The 17143-nt window shown below is 44.6% G+C and overlaps 1 protein-coding gene and 1 non-coding gene across 2 annotated transcripts in view; both read right to left on the bottom strand.

The window, feature by feature from the left end:
* Positions 1–2686: 2686 nt before the first annotated feature.
* Positions 2687–17143, bottom strand: part of ACP3 (acid phosphatase 3) — a 52437-nt gene continuing 37980 nt past the window's right edge. The window contains exons 10-11 of the mRNA XM_056129543.1: positions 16544–16713; positions 2687–3718 (exon numbers count right to left, since the gene is read on the bottom strand). Coding sequence (XP_055985518.1) covers positions 3600–3718; positions 16544–16713 — 289 coding nt within the window. The 3' untranslated portion in view covers positions 2687–3599. The remainder of the gene's footprint in view (positions 3719–16543; positions 16714–17143) is intronic.
* LOC130037935 (U6 spliceosomal RNA) lies at positions 6171–6274 on the bottom strand. Its single transcript, XR_008794520.1, has one exon. It is a non-coding gene; the product is annotated as a U6 spliceosomal RNA (small nuclear RNA).

Consider the following 17143-nt stretch of genomic DNA (forward strand, 5'->3'; position numbering starts at 1 on the left):
AAGTATATTTCATAGTGGCTATTGCTTCAACAGGCCCCTAAACATCGCCTAAACACATTTCCCATCATACCAACTGGTTTTATCTCTGATTTTGGGGGAGAATAAATTTTATCAGAAGATGGAAATCAGAAGAAATCTTGGGTGATGAGATTTTTTTCTTTTTTTCCCCTAGGAAAGGTTACCAGGCATTTGGGCCCTGGGCGTTTTCACATGGGCAATTTCTAGATTATTTTTCACATGTCATTTTTCATTCTGTTATGAAGTTTGAAAAGCAGTGACAGTACTTATCAACAGAGCATCTTGGTGGAAGGTAAAAGAAACAACCAAATTGGAAACTGGAGTTTTCTTTACAATAATCAAGAGACTGAAGGGTAAAAAGGAAAAAAAAAAACCCTCAGAACCAGTAGAACACAGAAGCTCTTTTAGCCACTTTGGAGAATAAAAAGATGGCAAAAAAAGGTTGTGCACACTTTCACTTTTACTTTCTACCAACCCTATGTAAGGCTGTACTTGAAGCCAAGCAACTTAATTACCATATTAGAGATGGGTAACTGCATCCGGGCCAGTGATGAGCAAATTTAGGCCTCCTAGTCACATTCATTGAATGCAACTTCTTCAAAGTTGGACACTTGACTTTGATTCTGCTTATATTTCTATTTTAAAGCCTCCCCACTTAACTGCAGCTGCAATACTGATGTGATTAGCTCTTTGATGGAGAAGGTCATTTGTCCATAATTCTTACTGTTCTCGATATTTTTTCCTCTTTCCCAAGATGAGAATGGGAACAGGTTTTACACTTCTTTGCCTACGTGTTGCCTTTTATTTGCAGCAGGAAGAACAAGTTGCCTGGATAGGACTCACTGAGTATCAAGGACTAAGTGAATGGGGCAAAAGTGCTTATGGATGGAGAGATTGTACAGGGATTAAGGAGCTTGACCTGCATGGTGCTGGCCAGGGTGTGATTTCCAGCACTATGCCCCAACCCTACCTGCCTATACTGCCTGTTGGAACCAAATTCCACAGCACCGGTAACCCTGCCCCTCCCCCACCCCCAAAAGAAAGAAAGTGCTTGGAGCTTAACAGGGAAAGTCTGTGGGATTCATGGGTAGAGGAAGATTCCTGAAACTGAAGATTGTGTGTGTGTAGGTGTGTGTGTGTGTGTGTGTGTGTGTGTGTGTGTGTGTGTGTGTAATACCGGGAGCTTGCAGACATGCAAAGATGGCTGCTTTCTCAATGGGCAATGATCCCAGAATGACTCGCACCCTGATAGTAGACTCTAGAAAGCCTGGAGAGTTCCAAATGTGTAGCCATGGTAGCCAATGTGCCCCGCCTTTCCAGTTTAGAAGGCATGCAAACGACCATGAGCTGACTTCAGACCCATAAGAACAGCATCAGTAAAGGACCCTTCCTGGTTCTTCCCACCAGAATTACCTCAGAACTTGCAGTAGCGGCTGAGTAAGCAGGTAGAGACTCCTTCCAATAAGTCAGCTGCCTGCCAGCTCCATGAAGAATGAAATGGCAAATATACTTCAGCCTTGCTAACAATGGTACCATTCGTGAGGGTGTTTGCTTGACAAGCATTATAAAAAAGTGTTTAACAGAACATGAGCACTAGATGTGACTTTTCTATTCCTCTAGTTCAGACCCTCCAATGTGAGAGTCATGAAATCAAGATTAACATCGCAGTCCTGTGGAAGGTTGAAGAGAACAGTGCCAAGGTATTGGCAGGACAGGCCTGAGGCTGCGGCTTTGAGCCCTCTTCTCTCTCTATCCCTGTTATTATTCGTCGATTGCCTCGAGCAGACCCCAGTAACGTCTCTTTCATTCGAGCCCTGAGATTATATTCAAGGCTCTATAGGAGAATGAGACCCATCATTGTTACTGGTATTTGGCATATTTGGTACGCCATGGGGAGTTTGCCAGACTCTGCCCTGTGGGCAGGCTACATTCGATAGCCTGCAAGTTTGTCCAAAGTAGGAATGAGATAATAAGATGTCATAAAAAGATGTCCTGATAAGATGTTCCGGGAGCTGGATTTTATAGTCTCTGAGTCTTGGCCGTTGATGGGATTACACGGCGCCAGGGGGCCAGGTGGTGGGTGTGACCCCCGCCTACTGGAATTTGGAGGATCTGGGTGGAGGATGCTCGACTCCAATCCGAGTAGGCTTGGAGATCTCGGCCCCGGAACCCGTGTGGATTTGTCCCTCTGCCAGTACCTTCATGTGTGCAGAGAGTGGTCTCAGCATGGTGGTGGCTGGTCCTGGAGGTCTTCGGCTGCCGGAGCCCTGGTCAGGGCGGGGAGGAAAGCTCAACCTGCTCCCCTCCAAGGGGCCCTGGCGAGGAACAGCCAGGAGCGGGGGCAGGAGACTGCACTGTTCTCGTCCGGGAGCTGGATTTTATAGTCTCTGAGCGCTCGAAGGCAAAACCCCTGTTTCTGATGAGGAGCTGAAAAGAAGAGGCACCGAGGAGCTGGCATTGGAGAAAGCCAAGAGAGAATCCGAAAACCAGAAACGATTAAAGCAGAGCAAAGAACTGGAGCAGATAACCAGAGCTATTCTTCGAGAGAGAATATCAAGTGAGGAAGAGACTCTCTATCCCATCACGTGAAAAAGTCAGATCTATCCTGAAATTAAATGTACTCTGAGTTCATCTTGGTCACAAATAAACCATATCAAAGTAATACCTTTGGCTTTTAATAAAGATATAAAGAAATCAGAATTGTCAAAATATTCAGCTCGGTGAGTGGAAGTTTGGAAAAACAACCCTGGGTAGGAGGATTTTTTAATTCTTCTCCATGACAGAAATTGAACTGAGGAACGTACAGAATGACAGCTACCTCGGCTGCTGTCACAATCCCCGAGGCTTCAATCCTGAGGCATTTCCGCGGTCTGCATTATTTATGTGTAGCTGCTGGAGCACACAGTCATATATTGGCCATCAAACTTGAATATGCTTGGCGTTACTTTTCATGCATTAATGTGTCTTTGCAGTAAACCCAACTTGATAACTAAAGGAAATATTGCTTTATTTAACTTTTGGTTGAGACATTGTGTGCTTGTGCGTGCGTGCGTGCGTGCGTGTGTGTGTGTGTGTGTGTGTGTGTGTGTGTGGTGTCTACCCCAAGAATCAAACCCAGTACCTCATCCATGGGAGATAAGTACTACAGTGCCACGTTTCCACCCCCCATGGTCTTCTTCCACAGTATTTTCTGTGTGACTCCTTTGAATTCCACCCCGTCTCCTGTCTTCTCTCCTCTCTGTGTCTTAACCTTTGGTGCTGGGCAGGCTGGAGTGTTCTAGCTGCTTCTTTCTCTCTGGACTTGACTGCGATAGTATAGAGCTCTCCTTGGCAGTTCGAGTCACAGCCAAGCCTGGAGGAGTTCAAGGTGGAGACCCAGTTGAAGTAACTGGGCTATGCATGCATTGGCCAGTCCCGCAGCTGTCTCTGGGTCCCTGGGCCTTCAGGCTCGTCTATAGGCAGGCTCGGAAGGAAGGGTGTTTGGGGGGTGCAGGGCGATGCCTGTGTGCAAAAGCTTGTCCTCTGAGTGAGACGCTGCCCTGCAGGAGCACTCCCTGGCTGGTCCTCCCTTCTTCGGCCGGTCAGATGTTCCTATAGGGGTCTCTCTGCCAGCAGGGTCCGTAGCGGATGAGGGTGAACAGAAGCACCATCAGGATACCAGACACCAGGCAAAAGGCGACAGCAAGGACGACCCTCAGAACTACATGGGGAGAAAGAGGAAAAGCAATGTCAGAGTGGGCAGGACAAGGAAGAACATGCCTCTCTGTGCCATGCTGCCTTAACTGTACGTGTCAGAGGCATTTCTGATGCAGCTATGAAACCAGCACCAAGTGGTGTAGAGAGGGCTGGCCCAGGGCTTAGGAGCTGACCTGGTTTCCAGCTCCAGCGTGACCTTTCACCCTTAGCTTCAGTCTTTCACTAGAGGGAAGGAGGGAATTTATTGCCACAACAGACACCACCTTTTTATTTATTTATTTATTTATATATTTATTTATGCTTTTGGGGTCATATCCAGCTGATGCACAGGGGTTACTCCTGACTCATGCACTCAGGAACTACTCCTGGCAGTTCTTGGGGGATCCTATGGGATGCTGGGAATCGAACATGGGTGGGCCACATGCAAGGCAAATGCCCTACCCACTGTGCTATTGCTTCAGCCCCATCCCACCTTTTTAAATGTAATCTTATTTATTTATGTATTTATTTATTTTTACTGCTGAGGATGGGGCTCCCTTGTGGGGCTTAGGGGATCAGGAGGCACCAAGGATTGAATCTACGGTCCTGCAGTCTCTCCAGCCCTTTATATTAACTCCCTGGGTCCTGGTTTTGTTATTTGAATGAGTTACTTTTTCAGCACATATGAAAAACAAAGGGAGGACAACTGAAGTTCTTATAAGGTCTCTTCCAGCATTGTCTTCCCCCAATTTCTACAGTAAAAAGGATCAATAGCACCAGGGATAGTTCTATGGCAGCATGCTGCCTTGCAGGCCTAAGACCCTAAGTTTATTTTTATTTAAAAAAATTTTGGGGGGGTCACACCCAGCGATACTCAGGGGTTACTCCTGACTCTGCACTTAGGAATCACTTCTGGAGGTGCTTGGGGGACCAAATGGGATGCCAGGAATTGAACCCAGGTCTGCCATGAGCAAGGCAAATGCCCTACCCGCTGTACTATTGTTCCGGCCCCAGAGGCCCTGAGTTTAATCCCCAGATCTCACCCACGTTGTGAATGGAATGCCATTTGGGCTCCCAGTGCAATCTCGGGACACCACAAACAAGTGTGTGTGAACACTGCAACTAAGGGTACAACCCCTTGGGAGCAACACAGCCAAGTGTGCAAGTCCTGGCAGTGTGTGAGTGATGGTCAACAGGACAACAAAGGGAAGGGAGGGGAAACCATCAACTGTTCACGTGCTCAGGCCCAAGAAGCTTCTGAAAGGCAACTGCAGTCATTAGTCAGGTTTGTAGGAAATGGAATATCAACTTGGTCAATTCAGCTTTTGGTTTTCAGCAACAATCTTTTCAAGAAGAGAATATAATCTATATTAACCAGGACGAGTATTTTATTTTATTATTATTATTATTATTTCTTTTTGGGTCACATCCAGCAAAGCACAGGGGTTACTCCTGGCTCATGCACTCAGGAATTACTCCTGGCAGTGCTCAGGGGACCAAATGGGATGCTGAGAATCGAACCCAGGTCGGCCGTGTGCAAGGCAAATGCCCTACCACTGTGCTATCACTCCAGCGCCAGTAACAATCTTTTAGAGAAGAGAATATAATCTATATTAACCAGGATGAGTATTTTAATGATAACAGCACAGTCGTGCTGATCTGCACCTTGCTTTAACACCTGGCCCATTCAAGGCTGACCAGTTTTGAAGCAGATCTGGATATTTTGTAATGAGACATTTATTATTTCACATGGAAAATTACTCCCCCCAACACTCTATATATAGTAAAATATATTTTATTTAATATATATATAGTATATATAATATTTAATATATTATATTTAATATATATAGTAAAATATATTTTACTATAGTATGCAGATTATAATATCAGTTTGTACCATCTTTAAATATTGACTGTAAGAATAGGGGGTTGGGAACTAGGGAGAGAGCTCCCGGGCAAATGCTTTGGATGTGGGAACCTTGGGTTTAGTCACCAGTACAGTCCAGCCCCTGAACATTGGTGAATGTGACCCAAAAATCTGAAAGGTTCAGGCAACAGGAAAGAAAAGATTCTTCTACTCCTGGAAGCTCTGTCTATAGAATCCCAGTGCTTTATGGAACACAGAAATCACTGATCTTGCCTAACCTTATTATAGAAAGGAGGGAAATGAGAAGCAGAGAGATGAGATAATTTGGCTACAGTTAAGAAGAGAGTTATATTTGGGTTGAAATACATGGGTTCTTTCTAGTTTCAACTTTTGTACTGTTATGAAATAGAAAGGTTTATTGGAAAGTATAAGGGGGAAGGAAGACTAAGTTCCCATCTTGGGAAGAATTTACTTGAGGACTAAGTTGTTAGTCTTGAGACTTTAATAAGAACACTAGTCGCTTCAAATTTAAATCTCCCCAAGTGCAATACACACTCTCTCTCTCTCTCTCTCTCTCTCTCTCTCTCTCGCTCTGCGTTTCAACCAGAAAAATATGGCATGCTTCACGAATCTGTGAGCCAGCCTTGTAGAGGGACCATGTCAATCTTCTTTGTCTTATTCCAATTTGAGTATAGTTGCTCCCAAATGAAATATTCTTATGTCTAACTCTGTATTCTATCCTTAGAGAGCTGATAGGCATCTCTGTCTCAACCATCCAGTATTGAACTCCCAATCTTCTTAATGCCTCCACCACCAAATCCATTCTTTCTGCAGCAACCCCCTACCAGCTGATGGAAACATCCTTCTTGAGATCTCAGGGTCTACACACTTTGAGTCTTCTGGGGCTCATCTTTCTTTCACTTTTTTTTTTAACCTAATTTGTCAGAAAATCCAGTTAATTTTACCAAAAGCTCTATCCAGCACCACCCACTCTCCCCTTCTCTGTCAACCTCCTTCTAGACATCCCCATCATTTTAGGCAGAATCACTGCCACACCCTGCTGACCTGTTCCTTCGCTTCTCTCCTTCTCTTCTATAATCCATTTCCAACAAAGCTGTCAAGTGACTTCAAGCAAAAGTGTGTCACTCTATCACTCCAAGTCTAGATTTAGTCCTCATTTCATCAAGAACAAGAGCCAGAGTTCAGACTAGAACAGTGGATGAGGTTCATCTGGCCTCATTTGCCCCTTGAATTTCCTCTCCCCATTCTCTCCCCTTTCAAACTATATTTTGGCCAGACAGACCTTGCTGTTTCTCAAACAAATCAGGTTGGTAGCTCTGCTGTTGACTGCAAGCCCGACTCATGAATCTCTCTGCAACAGTCCACTCCATCATCTTTGCTCAGATCTTCTCTTAGAAATATAAGCTCTGGGGCTGGAGTGATAGCATAGTGGGTAGGGCGTTTGCCTTGCACGCAGCTGACCCAGGTTCGATTCCCAGTATCCCATATGGTCCCCTGAGTACCGCTAGGAGTAATTCCTGAGTGCTGAGCCAGGAGTAACCCCTGTGCATTTCCAGGTGTGACCCAAAAAGCAGCAAACAAAAACATAAGCTCTGTGGGCTAGTCGGGTTACTTTAAGGGTCGGAGTGCATGCCATTCCTGGCATGGGCAAGGTCCTGGATTTGATCCCAAGGACTGAATAGCCTCCCTGGTACCTCCAGGCATAACCCTGGTGCCCTCACCTTGCCCCCAGCACCACTGGGGAGGTCCCAAAACAAAAAGGGTGAACTATACACCTTGGGAGCAATAACCACCTACAACTGGGCTCTTGTGTTCACCATCCAAAAACTTGTTTATTTAGTTCTTATTAATTCCTCCCTTCTCCTTCCGACTCTCTCACCTGCTCACAGAATGTAGGTATCACGGAGGGGCTTTATCTTTGTGCATGAATGTATCCCAGTCAGAACAAGTCCTGGCAAATAGCTGGTGCTCATGAAATATTTGTGGAAAAAATATGACACCAAATTCCTAGTTCACAGTGTGCCGCATACCAGGATGCATCTTAGCATCACAAGAAGAGTATTAATAGAGTTAGATCCAGAGGGAAAGGGGCTGGAGAGATAGTACAGGAGGTAAGGCATTGGCTTTACAATGCAGGGGTCATTCCTGAGCATGGAACCAGAAATATTCCCTGAGCACTGGATGTGCCCAAAGGTTCCCCCACCCCAACACACACACACACACACACACACACACACAAACACACACACACACAAACACACACACACAAACACAAAACAAAGATTCTGGGGGACAGGTGCCATTAACAAAGAATTCATATAAAGTTGGAAAGAACTAAACAGAATTGAGGAAGGAAGAAAATAACTGACTGGACAAGAAGGGAGATGGCAGGGATGAAGGATTCTTCAATATTAATGTTCACATCTGACTTTCTGTATTTGGAGTTTATTTTCATTGGCTTTATTGGATATGCTGTCACTTTTTTTTCTTTTTTCTTTTTTCCTTTCTGGATGCATGGTGAGCACATGTCATGGGCCAGATTATTTGTGAGTTGGATTCTGGTACCATTCTGGGTATCAGAATCTCTGCTTTTCAAACGTCATCATCTAGTGGAAGAGCTTGACAGACATTCATGAGATAATGTGATGGACAGTAAAACAGAGAAAAATCAAAGAACAAAAGCTCCAAAAGATATGTTATTGGACAAGAGAGTAAGAGACAGTTAACGCCAGGTACTCTATTTGGAAGAGTTTGGGAAATCTTGGGGAGTAGTGGGGGGAATGGTAAGATTTGAGCTACCTTGGTGGTGAAACTGGTTTTGTTATGGGCCAGAAGGAGTTGCCCAAGGTTGAGGCAGTTGAGAGGTCGCCTATGCCTGGAGCAGAGGCGAAGTCAAGGGGAGGAGAGATGTGTGGATGGGGTCCTATTGGGGCTCTGTTGTAGGAGAAGCTGGTTTGCCATGGGTAAAGGGGAAATGAGCAGAAGTAATAACGCATGGAAGTGATATGGCCCAATGGGTGTTTTAAAAAGCCTCAAACACTGGAGAAAGAGGATAGATGATAGAGACCTTATAGGCTTATTAGAATGCAGATGGGGATTCTGGGCATTGCTTTTGAATAGAATAGATGAGGCTTTGTGATGGTGACAGATACGAAGGATGTGGTCTGTGTGGGTGGGGCCAGCCCGTGGGTTCTAGGCTGAGCATTCAGAGTGGAAGCACATTAAAAAGGATCAAAGGGGCATAGAAAAGATGAAAATTTGTTTCAAATGTAGAATTGAGTTTTTTTGGTGGGAGGGCAAAGAAGACAGATGAAGTTGGCCTCTTAAGCAATGTTCAGGGGACTTGGGGCCACTCCTGGTAATTCTCAGCCAATGGGCGAGATGGTTGAGTGTGAGGGTCTCAGGGTACAGGGCTGTTCAGGCCTTATGGTGCCACTGGGGACCCCTGGGCCTATGCCAGAAGTTGTTCAGGGTGAGATATTTTATTTTTGATTTAGGGCCACACCCAGAAGTGCTCAGGGGTTACTCCTGGCTTTGCACTTAGTGGCCACTCTGCCGGGCTTGGGAGACCATATGGGATGCTGGGACTTGAGCCTGGGTTGGTTGTGCGCAAGGTAAGTGCCCTACCTGCTATACTATCTCTGACCCCTATTTATTTTATTTTTTTTTTCACGTAAGTTTTCTCTTTTTTTGGTCCCTAATAGAGATGATCATCAGGCATCGGGTGGGGAGGAGGGATGCAGATCTAGAAATTTTGGGGTAGAGATGGAACTGAGGACTGCAGTAGATGTACATGTCTGAGTTTGGGGGTATAATGGTTCCTGGTGATTGTGGAATGGTGGAGCCAAGAACAGGGCCCTGGAACACCATCATAATAGGTGGTCAGTGAAAAAATATCTCCCTCTCTCTCCCTCTTCCTCTTCCTCTTTCTCCCCCCATAAGCTCCCTTGTGCCTTAAAGGATTGTTTTGTTCTGTTGTTTCTTCTGCAGTGCCGGGGATCAAACCCAGGGCCTCATACAAGCAGGAAATGTACTCTATCACTGACTCATATCAGGATTCTTTTCAGTTCAAGAGAATAATGTTCTAGAATCTGAAATAAAATGCTCAGTGATGCTGCAGTTCTGCTCCTAAGACTGTCTGTCTCCATGGGGATCCTTGAACGCCGCAGAAAGCCACACACAAATTGTGCTGCAATTTCCCAAAAGGTTTTGGCAAACATGCAACAGCCCTTCCCCTGTTGGATGTGTCCTGTCTTCTCTCCTTCTTTTCTGCCTTTGAACACTCAGCATTGCTCCTTCTACCCCTGGTCCTCGGATGATTCTCTGTCTCCATCCTCCTCCCAGCTGAAGCCTCTCCTCTGCAGCCCAGTCTCGTCACTGAAGAAATAGGTCTTTATTGGGGTCACACCCAGTGATGCACAGGATTTATTCAAGGCTTAGGGATCACTCCTGGTGGTGCTTGGGTGTAGGATAACATTGGTTTGTTCTTTCTGCCTTGGCACAAGGAGCTTAGGTTTATTGGATTACTCCCATCTCCCATCACAGTGCTCCCATTCCTCTGTGTTTATTTGTAATCTCTTTCTTTGTGCTCTGTTGACTTGTAAATATTGTTTTTCTCTTCTCCTTAAGTCCTTTGCATAGTTAATTTAGCACAATATCCTTTTTGTATGGACACAAGAAGACAGTTAATGCTATGCTTTTGTAACTTGGAAGTTAATTGACTCCAGACAAGATTACCTCCAGGGCATCTGTTCTCTTGACCTAAGCTTCAGTTGCCCTTGCTTCCTAGCACCCCAAAAGCAGGGTCCTGACAAGGGACTGGATGGATCCAGGGAAAGCTGTGAGCTATGTGCTACCCTGGCATTGAAATGGACCTGGCCAAAGTGCCATAATGCTTAACTACAAGTTAAGAGCATAAAAAGGTAAAGGTAAAGGCCCTCCCGTTGATCGTCGATTTGCTCGAGCGGGCCCAGTAACGTCTCCATTGGAGACTTTGTTGTTACTGTGTCTGGCATATCGAATACTCTCGGTAGCTTGCCGGGCTCTCCGAGAGGGGCGGAAGAATCGAACTCGGGTCGGCCATGTTGGCCGCTTGTAAGGCGAACGCCCTACCCGCTGTGCTATTGCTCCAGCCCAAGTTAAGAGCATAGTCATGGACAAATTCTGTCATGATCCAAAAAGTAATAACTAGATTTGGACCCTGCTAGGTTAATCTGGCCTGAGCAGTGTAGTTTGAGTCTGTGGAAAGATGTTCCCAGGAGCATCTACAAGCCTACAAGCTCAGTGTATCTCTTACTGTGTACATACAAAAAGGACATTGCTCTGAGTTAACTATGCAAAGGACTTATGGAAAAGAGAAAAACAATATTTACAAATCAACAGAGCACAAAGAAAGAGGTTACAAATAAACACAGAGGAATGGGAGCACTGTGATGGGAGTAAACCAATAAACCTAAGCTCCCTGTGGCAAGACAGAAAGGACAAACCAATGTTATCCTATACTTGAGGATCATGCAGTGCTGGGAATCAAACCAGGCTCCTACAAGCCAACCAGGTGTCCAGCCCATCAAGCCCTCGCACTAGCCCAGGAACTTTATAAAATATAAGGCCAGTTATTGTGTGTCCCATGCTGGCACCTTCCAATGACCAGAGCTACTCAGCTGGACCTCAGAGACCCCGACTGCCACCTCTCCAGTCTCTTTGCAACCCCCCCATATGTACTCTTTGTATTTCCTGAAATGTCCCTTGGAGCGTTAGTCTCTGGGCCTTTCTGTTTCTTGTCTATAATTCTCTCTCCTCGCCTCCATTCACTGGTTGATTCCTGTTTCCCTCCGGGTTTCAGCTGAAACATCTCCCTTGGAGACTTCCCGGACCTTTGAGAGTCAGGCTAATTACCTCTGCTGAATGTTTTCCTAGTTACCTGCGTGCTTCCTTCAGCACCTTCACTGTCCTGAATTGTGAAACTTGGATTAATTTTCTATCTCCTTGCCCACGTCCCCAGGCCCTTGCTAATAAGCCGTTTATTTTCCTGCTGTTTCCTTAGCAAATGTAATACATGCTTATATAGGTATATATTGACAAGAGGTAGGTACTCATGAAATCTCTCATTTATTAAGTATTCTGCTTCACTGACCCACTAATCCTATTTTGTGGCATTTGTCCTCAAGACACGAGGGTGGGAAAGAGAATGAGATCATAGAAATATTTATCATAACATTGATGAATAATGCTAGCTTTGAGTCCTGACTCTACCCCTTGGGGGGCCTCAATGGAGGACTGGAGTGAAAGTGAGTTCTCCAGAGGCCACTGAATTAGTGGCTGATGACTTTCCGAGGGGAAGCTGTTCAGAGACACGAGGATGAATGTCATGTTCCAGATAGTTCAGGCGTGAGAGGGAATGAGGAAAGAGAATGTCATTTGTCAGTTGAGGAACACTGGCATTGAAAAGAGATGAAATGGACACTTGAGAGTGTATTTTGATGAGAGATTGGGGGCATTTCAACAGAGATGAAGGAAATAGGGCAAAGAATGAAAAAGAAGCAAACCTGGAGATTGAGGAGACCAGGAGTCAGACAACAGGCCTGAAGAAAGGAATCCGAAAGCTTATTTTGAGGTAAGGATGGGAAAAGTTAAGAGTTTTCAACAGATTACCCTGCCTTACTCAGGCAAGTTCATGGGAAGTAAAAAAAAGCCAAAAAGGGCTTCAAGTTTGGGGGAGATAACAAAACCTTCTGGCAAAAAACAGGATTCAGTAGGAGTCCATTGACCAAGTGCCATGGGAAGATTCAAAGGATGTTGGACTAGAAATGTCAAGATTTCTAGTTTGAAATGGCAACGGTGGGATTCAGCTCTACTCAGCCAGTCTTAATGGAGAAACTGTGGTTGATGGATCTAAGGTTGGATATTGGTTTTGGGTGCAGGGATGGGGTTGGAGCGATCATTAGGGCTACAGAATGTCCTCAGTTGAGGGCCAGAATGAGAAAGAGGATATGGAGAAACAAGTCAGATGCCCTGTGTCTTAAATGAAGGAGACATGTGCTGGGGAAAAATTGACTGCGGTGACAAGGATAAGCAAAAGGTGTTACAAGCAACTAAATTAAACTCAGAGGGAAGATGTATGCTGGCAGGATGACCGTGGAACAGGAGCTCTCAAGAGTCCTGAGATAAGAGAATGCAAGGTGATGGACGATGCTTACAAAAAGGTCAGGTAACACAGACATGTGGGTGTGGACATACACAGTGATCAGATCTTCCTATTACGGTCACAACCAACACCCAATTGTAGCTCTTTTAGTTTATTGAATGACTGAAGCTCCAGGCTCTGACATCTGTGTTCAGCCATGCTGAAGTCAGGCAAGTCAGAAAAGGAATGAATATTTATTGCACAAGCACATACCAATGGAACGTACCAGGGTCAAAGCAAAGTCTCCTGGTTGAAGAGTCAAGGAAGGACAAAGTATGGACAGAATCTTCAAGAAGCTCCTGTAGAATCAGGAGCCTGTGTATGTATATACACTGCAGGTCCCCCACTTTGCAAAGATTTTTGAAGGGAAACTAGAACTTCTTGTCTGTCAGTCTTATCATAAAAAAAAAGGGCTTAAAGCAGGGGATTTAGGAGAGTGTTAGTGAAGAAAGGTTGATTGTGGAAGTAATGTTTTGGAATTAAAGAAGCACATTCTTTCTTTCTTTTTTCTTTATTTTAAGTACTTTGTTATTTTCAAGTAGTTATTTTCAGTGGAAGGAAATTGGACTTAGGGTGACTTTTCCAGCTAAGGTGTGGTTAAACTGATATTAGAATGCATTGAACTGTATTCTAGTTTTCAGCCCTAGCTGGAAAGACTGACTTAGCTATGGGTAGGATTTTATGTAGGTTGCTTACTTCATATGTTGTAAATACACAGGCTGGGCATCCTAAATGAAATTCATCTTTAGTTTTTGTTCTGGGCATCCTAAATGAAATTCATTTTTAGTTTTTGTTTTGGCTTTGGGGCTTCACCTGGTGGTGTCCAGGGATCGCTCCAGAGACCACATGGGATACTGGGAATCAAATCTGGGTCAATCATGTGAAAGGCAAGCACCCCACCTGCTTCCATTGCTCTGACTCCTCTTCTTTTTGTTTTTTTTGGGGGGGGAGTCACACATGGCAGTGCTCAGGAATTAATTTTGGCTCTGTGCTTAGGCATTGCTCCTGATGGGACTTGGGGTACCATATGGGCTGCTGGGGATTGAACCCCAGTCAGCTTGTGCAAGGCAAGCACCCTATTCCTTGTACTATCTCTCCATCCTGGAATTCATCTTTAAAAACAAGCAATGTTATGTGTGTTTTTTTTTAAATGAAAATCTAGCAGTTAGTGCTATTTATCAAATTTAATTGAGAAGTTTATACTTGATTTGTTCAATTTAGTGGCAGGCCAAATTGAATGATCCAATCCTAGAATCTTCCACACTTTGACCTACTTGAGACACACTCTTTTCTTAAGAAGTTTGTCTGTTGCTTTTTTCATCACCCTTTAAGGTCACATGTGTCAGGTTCTAATTTTCTTTGTTGAAGTCCAGTTAGTGACTGCAGTGTGCTGAAAGCATTGGCTTGCTGATAAATTAGATCTGAAAAATAGAGGCCCTAAAATTCGTGCTTCAGAAATTTTATTCTGATTAAACACACAGACACACATGTTCAAAATTCATTATAAAGGTAATGATTTTGAACATCCTAAGAATGACTTTATTCAGTATTTCACACATGGCTCACTTGCCAGAAGACAGTTACATGCAAGAGAAGAATTAGAGGATGACCCCACGAAAGAAGGTTTACTTAGACAAAGCAATAATACAAACAAGCAAACCATCCATGTGTCATGTTGATGACCAACCAGGAGAAAGGATGGTTTTGCTCTGCATTCTGGCATCCTGTGGATACCATCTTTAGGAACAATTTCATCTTTATCCACAATAGCCACGTAGCATGGAAATCTCTAGACAGGTCACCTCTGTGACCTGAGAATTCAAGAGAATCATGTGTGCATTTCTTCCTGTAGAGTGGGTAGTTTCAACAGGACCTGTGAACTTGTTTAGGTTTCTGGGAGACAATAGAGTTAGCCTCACATAGGACCATATTTATCCTTGATATAGATATCATACGTGGAAGCTACCCAAATGTCCAAATGACAGATGACTGGATGAAGAAGATGTGGTATAATGACATGACGGAATACTATACAGCTGTAAGAAAAGATTCAATCTTGCAGTTTGCAGCTACGTGGATGGAACAGGAAGGCCTCATGTTAAGAGAAACAAGTCAGAGGGAAAAGGACAAATGCTGGATGATATCACTCCTCTGAAGTATTAAAAGAAACTGAACCAGGGAACAGATAGTATCAAACAATGACAAAGCCTTGGCCTTGGGCCACAAAACTCAGTGGGGGAAAGAAGAGGTAGATGAGAGGTGACATTGGACTTTAGTGGACTTGTGGAAGAGGAATGCAGAGACTTTGCACATCAATACCATATCTTTTACCACTATTGTGATCACATTTCCTAAACTAGAAAGAGAACAGATCATTACAGTCACATGTTCAACATTTAAATTCATTTTTCTCCCCGAAGCATTCAGTATTGTCTTACGGTTCTAGATTTATTTCAGTTTAAGATGCATTCTCATAGTTTCTCTTTTTTTGTTTGTTTGGGGCATGGGTGTCAGGAGCAAACCCAGGGCTCCCAAAGCTAAGCATGTGCTCTAGTCCTTTCACCCATCTCCCTGGCCCCTCAGATTTCCTTTCTTAAATAATTTCAGATTCAGCATCCTTCACCATTGGAGCTTCAAGAGATCCTGTGCTTCTGTGGGGACTCTATCTCTGCTCTGCTCGGCCCAAAGAGCTTGTTCTCATCAAATCACTGGTTTGCAATTTGTTACACAGTCCAAGAGCTTCACACACAGAAAACTCCTCTGAGTTTTCTGCATGTCAATTTGAGCATGGTTCCTTCTGAAGTAACAAGATTTTCCAAAACTAAAGGACCATGTAGTGATTTTATTTTCAGCTCTTTCCTCCCAATGAGCCTGAAGATAACCCCTTCAGCTTCCTAGTAGAGGAATTTCTTCAGTTCCTACCATAGCATCCCAATTCTGGTTTCTTCTATGCGAGGCTGGAATGAGTGTGTCTGACTTTATTTTTTTAATTTTCTAATCTTTTTTGGGATTTTTTTTGGGGGGGGGGTGGACGGTCACACCCGGTGATGCTCAGGGGTTACTCCTGGCTCTGCATTCAGGAGTTACACCTGGTGGTACTCGGGGGACCATTTGGGATGCCGGGAATTGAACCCGGGTTGGCCATGTGCAAGGCAATTACCCTGCCTGCTCTACTTCGCTCCAGTCCCCCCTTTTTTTTTTTGGCTTTTTGGGTCATATCTGACTATGCTCAGGGGTTAGTTCTGGCTCTGCACTCAGGAGCTACAACTGGCGGTGCTTCAGATGTGCCTATCTTGAGCATTTGAATCTTCCTTCCCTTGCTCTACCTCAGAATTGTACCTTTGGTGTGAAATCAACTCTACTTCATACTCTCAGAGAACAACCCAGTAGAATCCTGCTCAAATGAGACATGGGGCATCCTTCTAGAACAAAAGACTGGTGGGCCCATCCTGTAGCAGAGCACAAACTTGCATCTAGGTTTGACCACTATTTTAGAGCTCTAGCTTAAAAAAATAACACTGAAAAAAAAAAAAAGAAAACCCTCATCAAGGTTTAGGCAAGTGGATCCAGGACCACGTAAAGAGAAAAGGTGCTGGGTATGTGTGTAGTGGAGTGAAGAGGTCTCTGAAACATACAATGATTCACCTCCCCCCAAAATCCATTTTTTCTTACAGGGAGAGATAGCCAAGTCATGTTCTCCAAGCACATCCACCCGAGATGGGGGCTTGGAGTTTCTGGCAGTGCTTGGGGCCCCCTAAGTCATCACGCTCTGGTACCTTGGTGGCTGCTGGTGGTCAGACACTCATCGGCCCATACTCCGGGGATCACGGGTGCCAGCAGGTCAGTGAACTTGCTCAGAGGGCAGCTGTGTGTGCAGCCAGGCAGGGTGAGGGGGTGAGGCTCACGCTGCGTCTCATTGCGGTAGAACATCTCCACGTAGTACTCCCTGCAGGAGGCCAGGAGAGACAGGTTAGCGGCAGGTGGGGACTGGCACTGCCATGGGTGGGCACAAGACCTAGTGCTAGAGCCAGTGGGGAAGAGCCGGCTGAGATGAGGGAAGGGAAAGTCTGGGCCTGTTTTTTTTTGGGGGGGGGTCAGCAGGGTCACGGTTGGAAATAGTGAGGAGCTGTGTGTTGGATAATCGCTTCAGCAGAGTAGAAGTTGAGATGTTGGGGGAGTTTGGGGATGACCTGAGAAGCCTTTGAGTGAGAAGCGGGGAGCTAATCTTTTAGGCTTCTCTCTCTCTCTTTTTTTACTTTTTATTATTATTATTTATTTATTTTAAATTTTTATTAGTGAGACACCATGAGGTACAGTTGTAGACTTACAAATTTTTGTGCTTGGTTTCCAGTTATACAGTGATCAAGTACCCATCC

Source organism: Sorex fumeus, unplaced genomic scaffold (assembly GCF_029834395.1).
Source record: "Sorex fumeus unplaced genomic scaffold, SorFum_2.1 ptg000072l, whole genome shotgun sequence".
Lineage (NCBI taxonomy): Eukaryota > Metazoa > Chordata > Mammalia > Eulipotyphla > Soricidae > Sorex > Sorex fumeus.